This window comes from Haliotis cracherodii, unplaced genomic scaffold (genome assembly GCF_022045235.1).
Source record: "Haliotis cracherodii isolate W230 unplaced genomic scaffold, xgHalCrac1.p SCAF_6, whole genome shotgun sequence".
NCBI classification, from domain to species: Eukaryota; Metazoa; Mollusca; class Gastropoda; order Lepetellida; family Haliotidae; genus Haliotis; species Haliotis cracherodii.
This window is the reverse complement of record NW_027266319.1, coordinates 59,008,847-59,028,695: the sequence shown is the minus strand read 5'-3', so window position 1 is coordinate 59,028,695 and position 19,849 is coordinate 59,008,847. Positions and strand designations below refer to the sequence as shown.

Sequence of the window (19,849 nt, the reverse complement as noted above, 5' to 3'; positions counted from 1 at the left end):
TGTCATCAGGAGATTTTCATGTTTTTAGCAGATTTTGATAGAACATTATTCTGTATTATTACCTAAATGAAAAATATCTTCAGGTCGTTTTGGATGACAATCAGTCGTTGTGCTAGAAAATGAACCAGTCTGAAACCCTGCAGATCTAAAAGTTAATATATTGATTAATTATGCATTATGAGCAGATAGGATGAAAGATGAACAAATGGTGAATCAACATCAATGACAGTGATGTCAAGATGTTGAGAAATCTCATCCTGAATAATAACATTCACGTTTCCGTCTTATTAAGTGAGTGACCCACTCGTGCCTCATCCATTTGCTTTCATCAATAAAAGATGTTCAAGTCAATGTAGCTAACTTTCAATATGAATCCATATTGTCAAATGTGAAGGTTAGTGCAAAAGATTATGCAAAATTTAAACAAAGATTAAAAGTCCCATCATTTCCTAAAATAATGTTTTCTCTAAAAGTCAGTATTTCCAGATTTGCGATGCATCTCTCAAAGATTTTCAAATTGCTCTTCTGATATAGCCATTATCAAAGATGCTTATTTTGAAAGGTACAACTGCATTCGAAGGGAAGTAACTCTGTTCAACTTGTTGCCTGTTTCACCTGTCAGGTGCGCGATGGAGTCGAGTACATGGATACTGACATGAACTCCACACACTCAGGCAGTAGAAAGGCAGTGGGGCAGAGCTGGCAGAAATAGGTCTGGAAATGTTTTTACAGACTCCGAGTAGTGTCTTAATGCTTGGGGCAGCCAAAAAATATCTTCAACACATGCTTGAAAGTGACTTGGAACCATTACTTGAAGAAATCCAGTTATCGCTAGTTTGCTTCATTTACCGTTGTTAAATAGGAAATTAGTTTTTAGTATTTTTATGTTTGCAGACAGAATTAGGAGTCAATACCTTTTGATAAGGGATGAGAGAAAAACAGTTGAGCATTATTGTGATGAAACTTTTTGGCTCTCTGTTTTGTTAGAAATAGTCCCTCTTTAGCATGTTTATTGGGCTGTTGACAGACACCTGTGTTATTGTATTCTATGCTGATAAAGCATTTTGTTAACGAGGTTAATGCTATGTTGAAAATGTGACTTTATCCAAGTGACTAAAGTTTTTAGCTAGTTTTGGTTAAAAGAGGGGCTCGATTATCACATGAATACAATGTGTAAAGAATTTTTTATAAAAAATAAATCGCAAGTGCTTCCATGGCATTTTATTGGCTGATGTTGATTGGTTTAAAAATCCATAAACCCCAAAAAACAAACAAAACCATGCCCATCAACAGACTACTGTTTCCTGATTGCTGATAACAGAATCCTGAAAGGTACGGGGTTTGTTTTGCATCATTGCTGTGAAAGATGCCGCTGATTACGTACTGTTGTCTAATCATTTTATGGTGTTAATGATTAAATAAGCAGTCCCTGAAGTTATTTTTGTTTACATTTATTTATATGAATTGACTTCAAGATGTTTTTTCGTTCTAAACGTAAAATCGGTGTATACATTATTTAGATTTCAACTGTATGCACACTGGTTTTGATGTTCATAAGTGCAATACATATTGAAGTCAATTCTTAAATGTCCTCTCCATTCACACTGTCTGTGATATGATTGTTGGAAGGACAACAACAAAAATGACTTTCCAAATTTGCAGAGGATTTTCATTGAACTTATCAACTCTGTGATAAAGTGGTATACATGATTAAACATGGGTAATCATCCACGTTATCACTAATGAAAATTACTTCTCATTTATTTCTAGGAGAAGACATCAATTGAGGGATCACTGTTTGTCTACAAAAGGTAAGGATTTTTCCTTTATGGATGTATTAATTTCATTGGAGAAGGACTGGGCAAGATACGATACACATCTCGATACACTTGTCACGATACAATACACATATTGATACACTTGTCACGATACGATTCACATATCAATACACTGGGCACGATACGATACACATATTGATACTCTGGGCAAGATACGATACACATATCCATTCACTTGTAACGATACGATTCACATATCGATACACGGGGTAAGATATGATACACATATCCATACAGTTGTCACGATACAATACACATATCAATACACTTGGCAAGATACGATACACATATCGATACACTGGGCAAGATACGATACACACATCGATACACTTGTCACGATACGATACACATCTCGATACACTTGTCACGATAAGATACACACATAGATACACTTGTCACGATAAGATACACACATAGATACACTTGTCACGATAAGATACACATCTCGATACACTGGGCAAGATATGATACACATCTCGATACACTGGGCACGATACGATACACATCTCGATACACTGGGCACGATACGATACATATCTCGATACACTGGTCACGATATGATACACATCTCGATACAGGGGTCGAGATACGATACATATCTCGATACACTGGTCACGATATGATACACATCTCGATACACTGGTCATGATACGATACATATCTCGATAGACTGGTCACGATATGATACACATCTCGATACAGGGGTCGCGATACAATGCATAGCTCGATACACTGGGCACGATACGATACACACATCGATACACTGGGCACGATATGATACACATCTCGATACACTGGTCAAGATACGATACATATCTCGATACACTGGTCACGATACGATACACGTCTCGATACAGGGGTCGCTATACAATGCATAGCTCGATACACTGGTCACGATACGATACACACATCGATACAGGGGTCGCTATACAATGCATAGCTCGATACACTGGGCACGATACGATACACACATCGATACACTGGGCACGATATGATACACGTCTCGATACACTGGTCAAGATACAATGCATAGCTCGATACACTGGTCACGATACGATACACAGCTCGATACAGGGGTCGCTATACAATGCATAGCTCGATACACTGGGCACGATATGATACACACATCGATACACTGGGCACGATATGATACACGTCTCGATACACTGGTCAAGATACAATGCATAGCTCGATACACTGGTCACGATACGATACACATCTCGATACAGGGGTCGCGATACAATGCATAGCTCGATACACTGGGCACGATACGATACACACATCGATACACTGGGCACGATATGATACACATCTCGATACACTGGTCAAGATACGATACATATCTCGATACACTGGTCACAATACGATACACGTCTCGATACAGGGGTCGCGACACAATGCATAGCTCGATACACTGGTCACAATACGATACACGTCTCGATACAGGGGTCGCGATACAATGCATAGCTCGATACACTGGTCACAATACGATACACGTCTCGATACAGGGGTCGCGATACAATGCATAGCTCGATACACTGGTCACAATACGATACACGTCTCGATACAGGGGTCGCGATACAATGCATAGCTCGATACACCAGGAAGACAATACAAAGGCATGGACTGAATTTGTCTATTTTAGATCTGCACGTATAACAACCTATTGAAGCATCCTACATTTTAAGCCTTGTGTTGAGCAAACATGAACACCATAAAGAGATATCAGCACATAAAGATGACAACTGCCAAAGTTTATGAACAACGCACAACTCGTGTAGCATGATAGGGTTATTCTTTCGTTAAGTAAGTAACAAATACTTACTTCGTATCGTAATACATCCTGATACAGGTCTGGATCGTATTGAAGGTTTTTTTATGATTCTTGTTAATTCTTTGAATAGTGTGACCTATTTGAAGAGTTGTTGAGCCACACAATGGTTAACCTGTGCTTATTTTGCATACAGTTTTTTTGCTTGCTTGCTTTGAATTTCAGTGGAAAATTTCTTCTACCTGGCCTTACATCATCTAATGGAGGAATCATGAGAACCTGGTGATTTTACTTCCAGAATCATGATTTTTTCCCCCAACGTAAACCATGTTGTGGTTGATATGTTTTATAGTTGCATTTTTTTCATTGTTGAAATGCACGTTTGGAATGTCCAGTTAATTCCTGGCTCAGAATCAACTTCAACAAGTGTGATGCCATCATAATGGTTTCCCCAGGTAAAGGAACAGTTGCCCCATTTGTATTCAAATCATGCTGGAACTCTACTGGAGATGTTTTGGATACTTGTTACTTGCAAGGCCATCAACAAAGAAATGATCCCATGAAATGATCATGTACTGTCATACTCATTTGTATTGTTCAATGTTGATCAAATTAGCCTTAGCCAGTTCTTACAAAAGTGGTGATGAATTGGTGATTTGTTTGAATGAAGAATTTATTTACATATAACATGACTTACAACTTACCAAAGATACATGAAGGACTTGTGTGTGTCTACTGATTACACCCAGAACTGATATCATTAATTACCCGGGCTAATTATGTAGTAACTAATTACAGCAGTATTATGTCAGTTGCCTCTTCAAGAAATCTTCTTAGGTATAATCTATAATCAGATCCTTGTGCTGTGTGAGTATTGTACACATGCTAAGTAGAATTTGGTCATCAGCTCTAATATACCCCAGACTGTTGGCCTGTCTTGCCTTACAGTGCAGTACTGCATGTGATGCAAGAAGTGGAATGAGTTTGTCTAACATTCTGCAAAGTCTGGATAACAACACTCTTATGTGTACTTACACGTCCTTAATATATTTGACCCGTGAAGATCTGGGGTAGCATAAGTCTTCAGCAACCCATGCTTGCCGTAAAAGGCGACTGACAGGATCGGGTGGTCAGGCTCGCTGACTTGGTTGAAGCATGTCATTGATCCCAATTGCATCGATGCTCATGATGCTCAATCACTGGATTGTCTGGTCCAGACATGATTATTTACAGACCGCCATCATATAGCTGGAATATTGCTGAGTGTGGCTAAAAACAACCAACCAACCTAAATATATTGAGTGCATACAAGCACAGGTACATCGGTGTTCAATAAGAGAAGAGAAGAATGCCTTCTTTCAATGTAGCATTTTGCAAGATTCATGAGAACATTTGATCCCACAGAACACTGACAATTTTGATTTGATTTTGTACTAAACACCTTCTTTACAATGTCAGGAAAAAATAACTACAGTAAACTATGGTTATTACAAACTCAAAGGATCCATTAATTTTAGTTTGTTATAAGCACAGTTCAATAAAAGCATATATACAGCATACAGCACATGGCCGGGACCAAAAAATAAGTTTATTTTATCTGTCAGTTCGTTATAAGCGTGTGCATTATAAACATAGTTTACAGTATTTCCATTGTACATGGAAAGTCAAGTTGCTGATGGTATGTTTGTTGGGAGTAAGTTTTATGTCACATTTATTATTGTACCAAACTGAACATCACATATTTTGCCTATGTTTGAAACTGAAGCTGTGCTTTCTTTGACAGTATCACTTTGACCGTTAACATGGCTAAGCAACCCCTCCCACTAATATTTTGAGGCTGGTGCCAAGATTTTTTGAATATTAGTAAAAGTCACTACTATTTGAGTGAAGAAGAGCTCTCTGTGAAATTCCTTGTCATTTCCAAATTAACTTCCTAAATGTCTATCAAAGATGTTTTCCAGTTGTTTTCACTTGGAAATATGAAAAGTGTCTTGGTATCACTATGAATAAATGATATTCAATGGGATGTTTCTATGTTTCATACTTGTATATCCAAAGAATAATAATTGAAACATGTCAAGGCAAATGAAGTGGATTGGAATTTGCTCTTGAGCAATTTCATTATGACCAAGCTGGTAAAACTCAACATTTTCAAAGGTATGTTTTGTATACGCAGTGAAATATAAACAACTACATCTAGGTAAGGAGACCGTGGAACTAAATACTTTCCCCAAACAGTTTTCCTTCCAACTAGTTCCATGATGTTTTACTTAGTGTCAAGCATAGAGTACAACCTCAGTTTATTTACAGGGAGCATTCTTGTAAAGAAATACAAGTGACTGTCTTCACCTTGAATAAAGTATATGTTTCCAGTAGACTGACAGAGGGGCACCTGCCAATGTGTAAACCAATTCCAGTGCTTATTGCCATGTTAGTGGAGAGGGAGGCTGTATCCCAGGGCGGCTATGGCGGTGGGCTGGGCAAAGGGCGAAGCCTCCTGTCTGTGCTGACATTGTAGCTACATATTTTATCTGCTGCCTTCCTGGGGTATGGCTTGTTTTTTCCCTTTTTATCTGATCCAGCTCTAGGTGGAGTCGAGATATAACTAGTATTAGTTTTATGAGAATTAAGATCCCAGATGTAAGGCTGTAGTGTGGTAAGTCTTGAACACATTTGGACAGTGTTGATGCCTTAGAGCTCACTTACCAGATAGATTCTGAGATGATTAATATGTAGGATTAAATTCTAAGGAGAAAGTGCATAATTTTTACCTGTAAAGAATTATTCAGAGGCATAGAATACTAACATGGGTATGTTTGCCAATGGTTAGCTCAGCACTAAGTGTTTTTCCTTCTTCCACAGAAGAGTACCGTCTAGTTCCAACATTTTGTGGGGATTTAAAATTTAGCTGTAACATAGAACCACACTTGCCCGCTCGCCCGCCTTCCACTCACTCACTCACTCACTCACTCACTCACTCACTCACTCACTCACTCACTCACTCACTCATCTGCCTGTGTGACTAGTGTTTGGAAAGACTCCAGTGCAACATTGTCTTCTGTTATCAATTACCTGATCAATTGATCCCTCACCCCACCCCACCCCACCCCACCCCACCCCTACCCTTCGCCATTCCCTCCACCCCCACCTGAAGCACATGGCGGAGATACACTACCTCTGATACCCACTCTGTACCCAGCCATCAGGTAGTAATTAGTGCCATTATTCAATCAGTACATCTCCAGTACCCCTAACTATGTAGGTGTTTTGCAGCAAGGGAGACAGATTGTGTTACCATGGTTACATATAGATATGCATAACTCCTGGGAAGGAAGTCCCATGAGATTTCTTGAGTGGAGGATTGTGGGAAGGAAGATAGTCTTCCTACGTAAATATCACTGATGATGTCACAATTACTGGAGAAGTACTTGAGTTTCAGTCAGCATGTTTAAGGTGTAACTAATAAGTGATTTTGTCAAGGGTATTTTTTCAGTGTAAATATTTGTGTTGTAAGGCTATTATTCAAGGAAGCTGTCTTGAATTTTCTCAGCACTTGCCCAAATGATGATAACATACAAGCCCAATGTTAGAAATAGGATATGTCTTCTCCCATTGGATTGCTTCAACAAGGACAGAGTGCTTCCTGATGGTGCCCTGTTGTTATGTTTTTCCATCTTTTCTATGATATGATAAAGTGCATCAAAATATTCAAAAATATTAATTCAAACTTGCAGCCAAGTCAAGGGAGATAAGTCAGGTTTGTCCCAACCTTTCTTTCTTCTCCTTATCAATAATTCCGACAGATGTTGCTTGACTTGCTATTATGATAAATAAAGATATTTATGTCCATCATTACCAGTAGGGCTCCTAGACCTCTACAAAGGCTCCTAGATAACACATTAACTGATATTACAAATTCAAAATTTCCTTGATGCTTTTCATGTGTGGAGATCTTTGTCTGAGAAAATACACATTTTCATGATATTCAAGATAATAGTTCACCAGCATGTTAGCATACAGCCAGTGTTTGAATTCGTATGATCATCAGATAGAAAAAGGGACTTCTGACAATCCAGAATGCTGAAACAGACATATTCTGTAAACTGTTGTTTTTATCAAGATGGTTCTGCTTCTATGTGTGCAGTCAGGGTATAGCCTGTAAGATAAGCAGCCCTGAAGAGTGGTAGACGTTACTGGAATCAACTTAACTTCCGACAAGCTTTACGCAGTCCCATCTACAGGCAGTCACATAATAAACGGCATTTGCACCCTAGTCATCTAAGGTGCATCTTCCCGAGGCGAGGGAATTAACTGACTATAAAAACCTAGTTTCCAACCTTGCCGAATTAGGCTGGAATTTCTGGTAAAGGGGGATACATTGATAAAAGTTTAAATTAAAGCAAGATGTGCTCTCAAAACATACCGTCCAGATATCTTCATGTTTCAAAATCACTCGAGGAACAACTGTACAATCATAATTTAACTTTTTGATCTCCTGTGAGACAGACACCGAGAGATGGGTTTTCGTTCTCGTTGCAGAACGTTACACAATTGATTGTTGTAGGTAGACAAGGTACATGGGTGCATTGTGCCCTATCACACCAGGACCTGCACATGTCCATCAATCATCTTTATACTGTGATTAAACCATACTGCTCCCTGGCTTGTTTAGAATTAGCCCAGGCCCATCATTGCAATGGCATGCCCCAAGATGGCTCCGAGTTGCAGGCAATCTGGTAATGGCTGCAAATAGTGACAAGATGTTACGGTAAACGGCCCATGGGATTTCTTAAATCAGATCAGATGTGAGCTCAATACCTCAGCATCTGAAAGTGAGTCTCCGGGGCTTCCATCGCGTGCATTTCATCATGGGGGAAATCACTATTTGATTGGCATACTGGAATATAGAAATCACAACTTACTCTTGTACAAACTGTGAGTTTGGTTTATTAATCAGGATGGAAGTTCAGCATTGTATTGACCATGTGGACACATTAGAACCTCCAGGCTTGGACCTGATAAATTGGAAGTTTGTTAAGTGATTGACTCTCCTCAATAATAGAATTTGGGTTGTATTTTTGTTTGATGTTTTTGGTCATATTGATACAACCTTTAGGTTCTTTTAAGTTCATATTTTCAATAGTTTTGAGCAAGTAATCATTGCAATTGTCACTTTTTATATCATGATGCTCAAGAGAATATATGTGTTTTATGAAGGTGGCAGGCTCCTGACAACAATGTATCCCAAAGAGTAGATTTCATTCGATTACAGTGTACGAAATAACTGCCTGACCATGGCTGTAACTTTTCTGTCGGGCTGGAACCTGGTAGATAATTGTAAGACCACCCACAAATTCACTTTCATTATAACTTGTATAGTTTTATTATAACTCGTAGATTCTCAAGCAATTGTTTGCATTATTTCAACTGAATCAAGACGCTATTTGTCTCTTATTTCTTTTGGCGATTGTTCAATATTTATGATGTCTGAATGCGGGCAGGTAACTTTGAAGATGGACAAGCATCTCTTGTGGGTCACCTACCCAAATGTCCTGTTGGATTTTAAAATTATTTCAAACACTGTTAGATTATAATGTTATATTACCTGAGTCGGTACTAAACACTCTATTATGTTCTGACCTGAAAATATGCACTTTATTTTCCATGTTTAATATTTACACTATTGTCCACTGTCTATATAAATGTTCATGTTGGGTAGATTTTGCCTGATCAATTTGACCATGTCAATAAAATATGTTTAAAAAAAACTAAAAGTATCCTGTTCCATTCTGCACAGTTGATGTGTTCATAACACATGACTTGTCATCAGTAAAGCTTACTACATTGAAAGAATTTTAACAGACTCAGGATTCAGACTGGTGCTATCATCTACTGACTTTATTGAAGGCTCTGTCCAGGAGTTAAAGTATCGTAAAACTATTGTCCCCCTGTGTGACACGTAATCCTATCATAAACGTTGTAACTATCATCAACCATTGTTTTTAAGCCAACTCATTGCTGAGTATTTTTTAATATTGGCTAGTATTGTTCCAACCATCAGTTGCTAAAGTGATGACGTAAATCCTGCTGGGGTATCATGCAGGAAGCAGAGGTACTGTAAGTCCCCATGATCCCCAGCGAGGTGGCCTAGCTTTGGTTACTGGTGGCCTATAGCCCGTGTTTTAAAACTGTATACAGGATATTGTAATGCTCAAATATGTTTCATAAATTGTGTCTAAATATATTTTTCTCAAATATGTTTCACAACTTGTTTCTAAATAAAAATTTGCATTAATAACTAAATTGTAAATATATTAACTTGGTCTCGTCAATATATGGCTGAAAAAATGCCAATGCGACGTTAAATTTTAACTTCACTTCAGACTGGTGCTATATTTGCAGACTGTGGTGCAGTTTGATATATAACAGTCCTGAATGTCTGCTGTTTATCACATGGCATGGTATGGGTAATATTAATTAGTGACCGATATCTGCAAGTGGTTTCTTCCTTATTGCCGCAGTGCTGCTAATCCATTAAGCTATTAACGTTATATGTTATTGTTTCGTTTCTTGTGCCAAGCCTGAATCGGAGATGCTGATATTGATAGTGAGTATCAGTGTACCTCTGATTGGTTGTTGATTATTATAACTGTCATACATGAACTAATCATGTTAATTTTGTCCCTTGATGATTGTAAAAGAAACCTAACTGAAACATCACCTCCAGTGTGAAAACTAGATCAACAGACCCAAGTGGGTAACTGTCATGACAAGTGAAAATATGAGGTACGTGCTAGAGGCGCTTCACATGTGTTGAAAGGTGGCAGTCTGTGCCAAAATCTTTTGAGACAGCTACTGTTAGCCAGATCTTGCCTCTTGGGATCAGTAGACTTAAGTAGGGCTGGATAAGAAGATTGATAATCGGAATTATTGTTGATGGGAAGAAATAGTAACAATTATCGATATGAAAATTGTGGCATTGATAATATCTTAGATAACTAATGTAATGAAATAAAGTTATAATTTACCAAAGCAGACTTGTTTTTGTCCATTGCTGAAGACGGAAAGCAACTGATTTTGTTACGTCTAAAGTAATACAAACATACATGCTCAAAATAGACTTTTGAACATCTGTGGAGACTGCACAAACGATATGGGGGACTAAAAAAGATTTGTCCGAATTTGATGATTTGAACACCCCGGGGTGTACATGTGTTAGTCACCATCGCCAGTGACGTGAAATATATGGTTTTGTCGCTGAGCTTTTTGATATTTGCTCAAAGTTACTTCTCTGATACTTATTGATAATTGATTAATATTTAGTTAATGATTATCAATCTCTAAGAATTTAATGAGTGAGTGAGTGAGTAAGTGAATATGGTTTTACACCGCTTTTAGCAATATTCCAGCGGGGGACACCAGAAATGGGCTTCACACATGACGAGCGAACGCTTTAACCACTAGGCTACCCGACCGCCCCTAAGAATTTAGTGTCACTATGTGGACTATTATCAGCTGAGCTTCAAGCAGTGATGTGGCAGGAATGTTCCTAAAAATGCCATAACACCATACTAACTCAAGGCACCAGTGTTGATGGTATCCTCTTAGGAAAAGAAATTTGTCCTGTCTTTAAAAGCATGACTATCTGTTATCATTGTTCGGTCCAGTGCTTGGAAAAATCCAGGGACTCATCACATGGCCTAAAACTTTAAATTTGCAATTGGAAATAAAGCCAAATCAATAGTAGCCCTTTCACATCTACAGTTGCATTTGAAAAAGCGAAATCATGAATGAGTTGGTAACAGCACAGCTTGACAGTTATTGGTAATTATTCTGCATGAGATATACTATCTCAATGTCCAGGTAGTATACAAGGATCAAAATAATTCTTAAGTTCTACCAGGCTGAATTGTGATAACATAAATAAAAATGTCCCCAAGCATTTAACTTATCTTAAATAGTAGTGCTTTGTCAGGAGTAAAAGTGCTTAAATGTATCACTGAAAAGTGAGCGTGAAGAATCTCCACGAACAGATTTTTGAATATGGAGGAGGACCTTTTTGTAAACACCTGATAGTGGTACATAAACTTGTGAATTAGTCAGAATCATTAGGACAGGCTTATGATGTGGTCAGAATCATACAACAGGCTCAGTTTAAGCAGAGATTTCTTATGATTATGGAAATTCTTTTGTTGCTTTATCTACAGAGAGATTTGTATTCCTTCTGTAATGGGTTTCTGTGAGTATTTGCAGGAATCCAGCGCAGACAGTTTCCAAGGTTTCCCAAAGACATTCAATGTGCCACTCGTTAAAGTGTTGTAAAATTATGTTGTCTATTTAAGCATGTAATCAGGTTTCATATAAAAGTCCACACATGACTGGCTGTAGACATTCAGCATGTGCTTTACAAGGTGACTGTAATGACATGTCTGAAACGGTTGTAGTTCTCCTTTTACTGGAAGTTGCAGATGTGAATTACACATGATGATGCAGTCACAGACTGGCATGTGTTATTCCATGTGAAGGATGGGAACGTTTAGTCGTTCCGTAACATGGCAACGACAACTACACTATTTCAAGGTCACGTAAATGCGTAACTTTTACAGAAGTATCCAAGTCAGTGTATAAATAGACACATGTACCCTATCTCTGTCAGTTCAGTTCATTTCCATTGGAAAACCATCTGGTAGATATAGGCTGTAATGGCTTCTTAGCTGTTGAATAAATACACAATGTTTTCCATCTGAAGAAGTGTAACACAAGATCTGACAAGATACATTGACAATTCTTTATACAACAACCATTCCCAGGTGCTCAATCACAGAGACACTTATGAAATCCATTTTCAAAATCAAGCATGAAAGTCAAGCGGCCCTTGTCGTAACCCTTGGGGTAATGGTCGAAAAATTGCAGGTCCTTAGATAATGCTAGGTTCAATTATAAGGGCGAACCTCAAGGACCCCAGGATCCTTAATTTTGAGCACTGCAACATAATATATCAGTCTGCAACTTGTCCTAAGCCCAATTGGTAAAAGTCAAATATTAACATCCATATCTACAGAAAATTATGCTTATAGCTAAGCTCAAAAGTTTTGGAACACACTGATATACATCTTGAGCATATATTGCCTGTTAATGTGTAGAATTTTTCTTTGTATATCAATATGTAAATGGCTTCTGAAGGCATCATTCACAAAGGAGGATCTCCAGTTGTTCTAGTGACATTTGCTGTTTCTTCTTTCAAATTTTAAGATTTGAAAAATTGCTTCGTTTTCCCTGCAGTTGTGATTTTAAATCCCTGAAGCTGTTTGTAACGCCGCACTCAGCAATATTCCTGAAGAGGACATCATAACATATTTGTAGTTTTTTACACCGTTGAACCAAATTTTACTTTTGAGACCTTTTGAAATTTTGAATATTCAGCTGTTATTAATTTCTTTTCTGTCACTGAACCTTGACATATTTCTGACATATTTCGGTTTTTCTGCATCAACGTCTGACATTATATAGATATCAGCCAATGCTTGTTTTGGTTTGTTTGTTTGTTTGTTGTTTAACTTATCATTATTCCAGCTATAAGGTGCTAGTCTGTAAATTATCGAGTCTTGGACAGATAATACAGTGATTGACATCATGAGCATCAATCCACGCATTTGGGATACAATGACATGCATTAACCAAGTCAGCGAGCCTGACCACCCGATCATGGGTTGTGGAAGACCTATTCTACACTCGATCTTCATGGGTTCAATCCTTGTTAATGTTCAGTTTGAAATATGTTTAAAGACTGCAACCAGTCTTCATCCAGAAAGTGTCTCATACCCTGAACGTTTATTTGCATGTTATAGAACATGTGGAAGGGGTATAACCATGTTTGAAAGGATACAGTTGTCTGCGAAAACAGTCATCATGTGATGACCCCACTCTATGATGTTCAAGATGAATAAAATGCATATTTTACCAGTGTTTGTAAGCAAATTTATATTCTGCAGGTGATAAATGCCTTATATCCTCCTCCCTGCCTGGCCTATGCATGTCTGTATGTATGAGAACGCCCATCAGCTGTTAAGCCAATTTTAATGAAAGACAATGAATGGTAAGGTGAAACACTATGGATATGAAACGAATTTTGAGAAAGCGATAACTTATGTGCTGTACTGGTGGTCAGATTAGTCAGTGGATTAAATGTGGCTCCAGTAATTTGATTGATATTGTGTGCAATATCCCACCATGACTCTGGGTAAGAAAGTAAAAACATATCGGAAACCAACTCCAAAAGGGATTTCCTGAAGCCCCAGAGCACAGAAGACACCATTAGCTGATTCCAGCTGAATTGATTTACAAGCAGAATATGTATTATTACTGAATTTAAGGAGAAAACTACTCGTCCTCGCATTATTTCACTCCTCTTGGGATAGCAGTCCACTTGCCTTGTTGAAACGAGACAAAAACATACCTTTAACATTAGAATAACTTTTTTGGCGTGGATAAAATTTTTATTTTTTTTATCGACAACCTGGACAATCATGACCCTGATTCTTGTCATTGTTACACACCAACATTCTATGCACTCTATGTGAGGTTAACAAGGACAGAAAATATAACATGCACTCATGAAGAAAACAAAAATAAAATTGTGTATGATTTATAGGAAACCCTATTCATTTGGCATTTCATAAAATTAATATGATATATTATATCAACATCTCTCTGGGGCATTACAGTGTTATAGTCTGGCAGTTATTCCATGCCAAGTGTATCGAGGGGTGTGTTAAGCCAGAGAGAAAGCGAGGCGTGACCTTGGTCCCAGCACAGAGCAAGTACTGAGCTTCTCCGGAATGGCAGTTTGTGCAATATTGCTGATATCCTATGTATTTCTGGTGGAAGTCATCTTCTGCCTCTACAACTCTCAATTCTTTTTTCTGAAGCATCTAACAAATGTCAACAGGTCTTGCAATTTGGGAAGACTGTGTTAAACACGGCTTGGGATATTGTAAATAAACACGGACACATTTACACTTGAGTTGGAGAAGCAGGGTGCCCAAATCTGCAGTTAGACAAGGCTGGCATCGGCCTTGCTCAGTAAGAAGCAGATTTGTGGTAATATTGTTTCTAGATTGCAGAGAACATTAAAAAAACTTACATTTTAAGATGAGATAAAGAAGCATTGGTTGTTTGACTGATGTCTCTTGTGAAATAAAATAAGATTATTGAATAGAGATAAGGGTTTTATTGAATCTTTTCTTTGTATATTAGCTTCATTTGATAATGAAACCCATTTAGCAAACAATCCAAAAGTAATTAATCCTAAACCTTGGCAAGAATGCTGGTTTTTATTATTGCCTTAAATATAAACTGATATGTTTTATGCTTAATCATGTTAAAATATGTTTTTCATATCCAGTCAGAATATATATTGTGCATGAGGTAACATCTGGCCTCGCATCCTGGTCAGGAACAGGTGCAGTGGTAAGTGTGACACCATAGCAACAGACAGGTCCAACTTCCAGAGCCAACAATAATTTATATCATGTATATGGACAGATTAACTTTATTGATGGTGATGAACGTTGATCATACTATCAATCAGGGTAAAACGATACGATACATATCACGGTACAAAAGTCATGATACAAAACATATCCCTATATGCATACTTACATCAAATCGTGTGGAAACGTCTTGACTATAAACATTTCAAAGTGAATGACAGGGGAAAATTGTTTTGTTGTGGCTCTTATTAGAAGTGAACTTAATTACAACACAATTTGCTCTTTTTGACTGACAAAAAAACGCCGGGGGTCATTTAACGAGTTTTAGTGTTTTTTAGAATCAGTATCATTAATCAATACAGAAAAAAATGTATCGTGTATCATATCAGCGCATGAAAACTCATGATACAGTAGTGCACCGATTTAGCTATCAACCACAGATTTAATTCTCACTATGCCACCATGATAGAGCTAAAATATTGCTCCCTTCATTTCAAACCAATTTAACTTTGTAACTTCAAATTTCTATTTACTAAAAGATATTTATGGGAAAATGTCCTGTTTTCGATCTCCCAAGCAAGAACCTGAGTTTCACGGATGAAAAATGGAGTCAGAATATAAGCATTCTGTCCTAAATAACCTTGTGTTGTCGCAGTTAGTGATTTTAACTGGAAGAAGATCCTGTTAACATCATACAGTACTTGGCATTTGGTATATACCATTGACAGTCTGGAATTACTTGTTGGCTGTTATTCTGTTATACACCAACAATCTGATTACATCAGTAGTCATGTGAGTTGTAGTGTAATCATCTCATTGCCACCACTATCCCTTTGATCACACATGCTGCAATAAGTGTGCAGTGTGCAGTGTGCAGTACGGTAATAGTTGATGATGGCCTGAATATTGCCCAAGTTCTCCAGATCTGAATGGTTCTTGCTTTTGATTAATTAATTCACAGAAAAATTTATGTTGAAATAACTTGCAAGATGGACACAATTTTTTTTTTTTTTTTTTTTTTTTTTTTATGGATAACAACTTCTTTAATACTGTAAAAGGTGACGTTTCGGTATAGATCCTTATACCGTTGTCAAGCTTGTCAAGCTTGTCATCTTGTCATCCGTCAACTTCTAAGTAATGCCTATCAAACAAAATAACTTGCAGATAAAAATTCAAAATTTGAATACATGATAGTACTCAGAATAATTTTCAGCTTGTTTAGAACACGATTAGGTTATGTGTTTCATGGATGGGAAAATATTTTCAGGATACAATTTCACACCTTGACTTGCATTTCCTCCATGGCTTTTTTAAATTACTGTTGAAAGGTTGCTTTTCGTATTTTCGTCTGCAACTATCATCCACTGGACTTAAGCCCCTGTCTGGTAAAATTATTGTGACCTAATAAGTTCAACTTGCACCAGTCCATATATTAATAACTACTGAATATGGTACATAGTGCCAAAATATATGGGCCAGTAGACTCAAATGTTTTTGGCATGTTGATTTTTAACTGCTGTAAAATAGCAACTATATTAACTTGTTTGATTTCTTCTTTATGTATGATGCATAACATGTTTTTGTTTAAAGTAATATGTTCTGTTCATTGTCCCTTGATATCAGTCATTTTCACAAGCTCTAGTTATTACCCGTGACGGGATCATTAGTCGTGTCTGTTGTATTATATACAGATCTCTGTTGTATGTCTTTGTCACTAAGAACCAGGGGAGATCTCCAGGACCGACATCGGGGATGGACAATATGACAAATGCTGCGGATATAATTTGAGGTTATTCCGTCTGGATTTTGTCATACTATGTTTCAAAATATTTTAGAATATTTGGATAGGAGAAGGTACTTTCTGACCAAGAGTCAATAATATTGTTTGATTTGTTGTTGGATGTTTATTGCTGTTTGGTTTGGTAACTCTGACAACAGGGACAACTCCATGGATGTTGATGATGATGATTGTAGTAATCATGATTATGGTGATGGTTAGGGGTGAAGCGCTACATTATCATCAAGTTTAGGTGCAACGATACAATACTCAATACATTTTATTCTGTATCGATACAAGACTAAATACTCTTGCTAAACTATTTCACTTAATACTTGTTTAATGACCCCCAGCCATTATGTCAGTCAAATATTACAAAAAGTGTTGTAATTAGCATTCCAAGTTCTCTTTTGAAAATAGCAGCTCTGAACTACAGCTAGTTTTTCCTTTACAACATGCTGCGAAATATTTAAAGTCAAGAAGTTTCCATGCAATTTGACGTAAATATGTGTATCGCCAAATGTATCGCATCGTTACCTATGTATCGAGATAAGTATCACATCGTGATCTTACTCTTTCATTTCACCCCAAGTGATGGTCACGATGGTGATGTGTGAGTGAGATCGGTTTTCAGTCGTATCACAGCCAATTATGATGCCTTAGAGGCGAGGGGAGGGGAGGTGAAATGGGGTTTAACGTCGCGTCCAAGATTATTGCACTTATATGACGACATGCATGCCCATGTGTGTGAACTAGTCCGGACTGATGCTGATTTATATTGCTATCATACTGAGATACCATGCCGCAGTTTAACATGAATACCATACTCAGACAAACTACACTCCGAGCCGACCAGTCCTTGTTTTAAGCCCCTTTAATTCCACACAGGGTAACAAGAACGTCTTTTTAACGTCTTTAACGGTATGATGAGTGGGCCGCCCGTGCCCCCTGGTGATGATGAAAATGATGACTGGCATTTATGGTGTGAATATTTCCTTCAGAAAGGCATTTGACTCAAATCTACAACCAAAGTATAGGATTTCCTTTCTTTTCCGTTCTTTATTTGATATCTAAAGAACTCCAAAGATTCAACCCCTTTATTCATACAGCAGCACAATAAAGCAATGGGTGTGTAATATTTTGCCTTTTCTCATAATGAGAATAGACAAGTTTTGATAAGATATTTTTTTAACTTTGTTTTGATAAGAACCGAAAGAACAGCTGGAGAAAATATAAAGACCTTGCCTGTTTGTTTCAGGGGAATATTTACAGTAAGCAATTAGTACTTAACCATCACAATTATTCATGAGTGTTTATCCCACCAGCCTGTACAAGTTCCATGAAACCGAGGTAATGAGGCTTATCATAGTACTGCCGTGGCTTGATCCACACAGATCTGGGGATCATTATGTAACTGCTGGCGTTGCTGTACCAGAGCTGCTGTTGATGTCTGTTATCACTGCGTCCACATGCATATATGTAGCCATTGAGTATATTGACAGAACATACTACTCCCTAGGGTTAAATTTAATGTAAATGTTTTTGTAGAATTAAACTGTATTTCATTAAAAAGAACAACAAATGCTTGAATATTTCGAGGCAGGACGAATGCGATTCAGAAAAAGGATGGGCTGAATTGAGTTATCTCCCTTAGGGTGGCTCCTGTAGGTAGGTGATACGTTTCATTGTTTTCAGAAATTACATATGAAGGAGGCTTATAATTATTAGTTGGCGTGAACTCCAAGACCACCATATTTGTTGATTCCCTGGACATTAAATTAAGAAATGAGCCCAACTCAAGTCTGGAATAATTTGGCAAGTTAGTGGTAGTAACTGACATTTTTAGTCTACTAGTCCTTATAATGATAGCATATAGCAAAACCCCCCAAAATGGCAAATTTCTTCTTGTCCTTATCATACCTTAACTATTTGGCAGTTTGGCAAGGACAACAGGACCAATTCTATCACTGAAAGTCAAGGTTGCCTCAGCTCTGAAATAAAGCATTGTTCCGGGCTCTATTTGGAGTTGATTTTATATTTTGTAGATATATTTTGATAAATAAGATATCTTCGTTTCAGAAGCAAAATGTCAGTCTAGGGTGACCCATCCAGTGTTTCCAAGATAGACAATATTTAATGTAGGAATAACAGAATACCATGCTGACAGATCTAACAAATGCAGCAGCATCCAAACAAGATGTCATACTGTTCATGTTCTGTGAACATGGTGAAATGTTTGTGCATATAAGACTGTTTAGGAAATATGTTGGGCTGCATGTTTACTTTGCTTATATATTGATGATGTTTGCACATTTGGGAGGACTTTGGTTCTGATGTAATGCGGTTGCTTCCTATCTTGTACAAAACACATGGAATGCCGTGCATTAGCAAGAAGTTGATGAAGGGTTGTTGATGTAGATACCGGACTCTTTTTATCATCCCTCTGTTTTTACACGTCTCTCTCATAACTCACTCACGTAATTATACATTCATCCATCATCAAGTTCAGAAACTAGTTCACACGTTGCTCACTCACTCGACTTCTTGCACACTCAAACGTTCACCCATCCACTGCCTGACTCACTCACCTATTTACTCCCTCAAACAGTTTCAAATTCACCTATCCACTGCCTCATTCACTCACCTATTCACTCCCTCACACAGTTACAAATTCACCTATCCATTGCCTCATTCACTCACCTATTCACACCCGCACAGTTACAAATTCACCTATCCACTGCCTGACTCACTCACCTATTCACACCCGCACAGTTACAAATTCACCTATCCACTGCCTCATTCACTCACCTATTCACACCCGCACAAAGTTACAAATTCACCTATCCACTACCTCATTCATTCACCTATTCACTCCCTCACACAGTTACAAACTCACCTATGTCACACACTCACCTATTCACTCCCTCACACAGTTACAAATTCACCTATCCACTACCTCACTCACTCACCT

The 19,849-nt window shown here is 37.7% G+C and overlaps 1 protein-coding gene across 2 annotated transcripts in view; it reads left to right on the top strand.

Moving 5' to 3' along the window:
* LOC139446130 (mRNA-decapping enzyme 1B-like) overlaps window positions 1-19,849 on the top strand; it is a 158,457-nt gene that overhangs the window by 14,320 nt on the left and 124,288 nt on the right. For both annotated transcript variants that reach the window (XR_011651918.1, XM_071227428.1), the window contains exon 2: window positions 1,771-1,811. Coding sequence is in view for 1 of the 2 variants with exons in the window: in XM_071227428.1 (XP_071083529.1) it covers window positions 1,771-1,811 (41 nt within the window). In the remaining variant the exon portion in view is untranslated. The remainder of the gene's footprint in view (window positions 1-1,770; window positions 1,812-19,849) is intronic.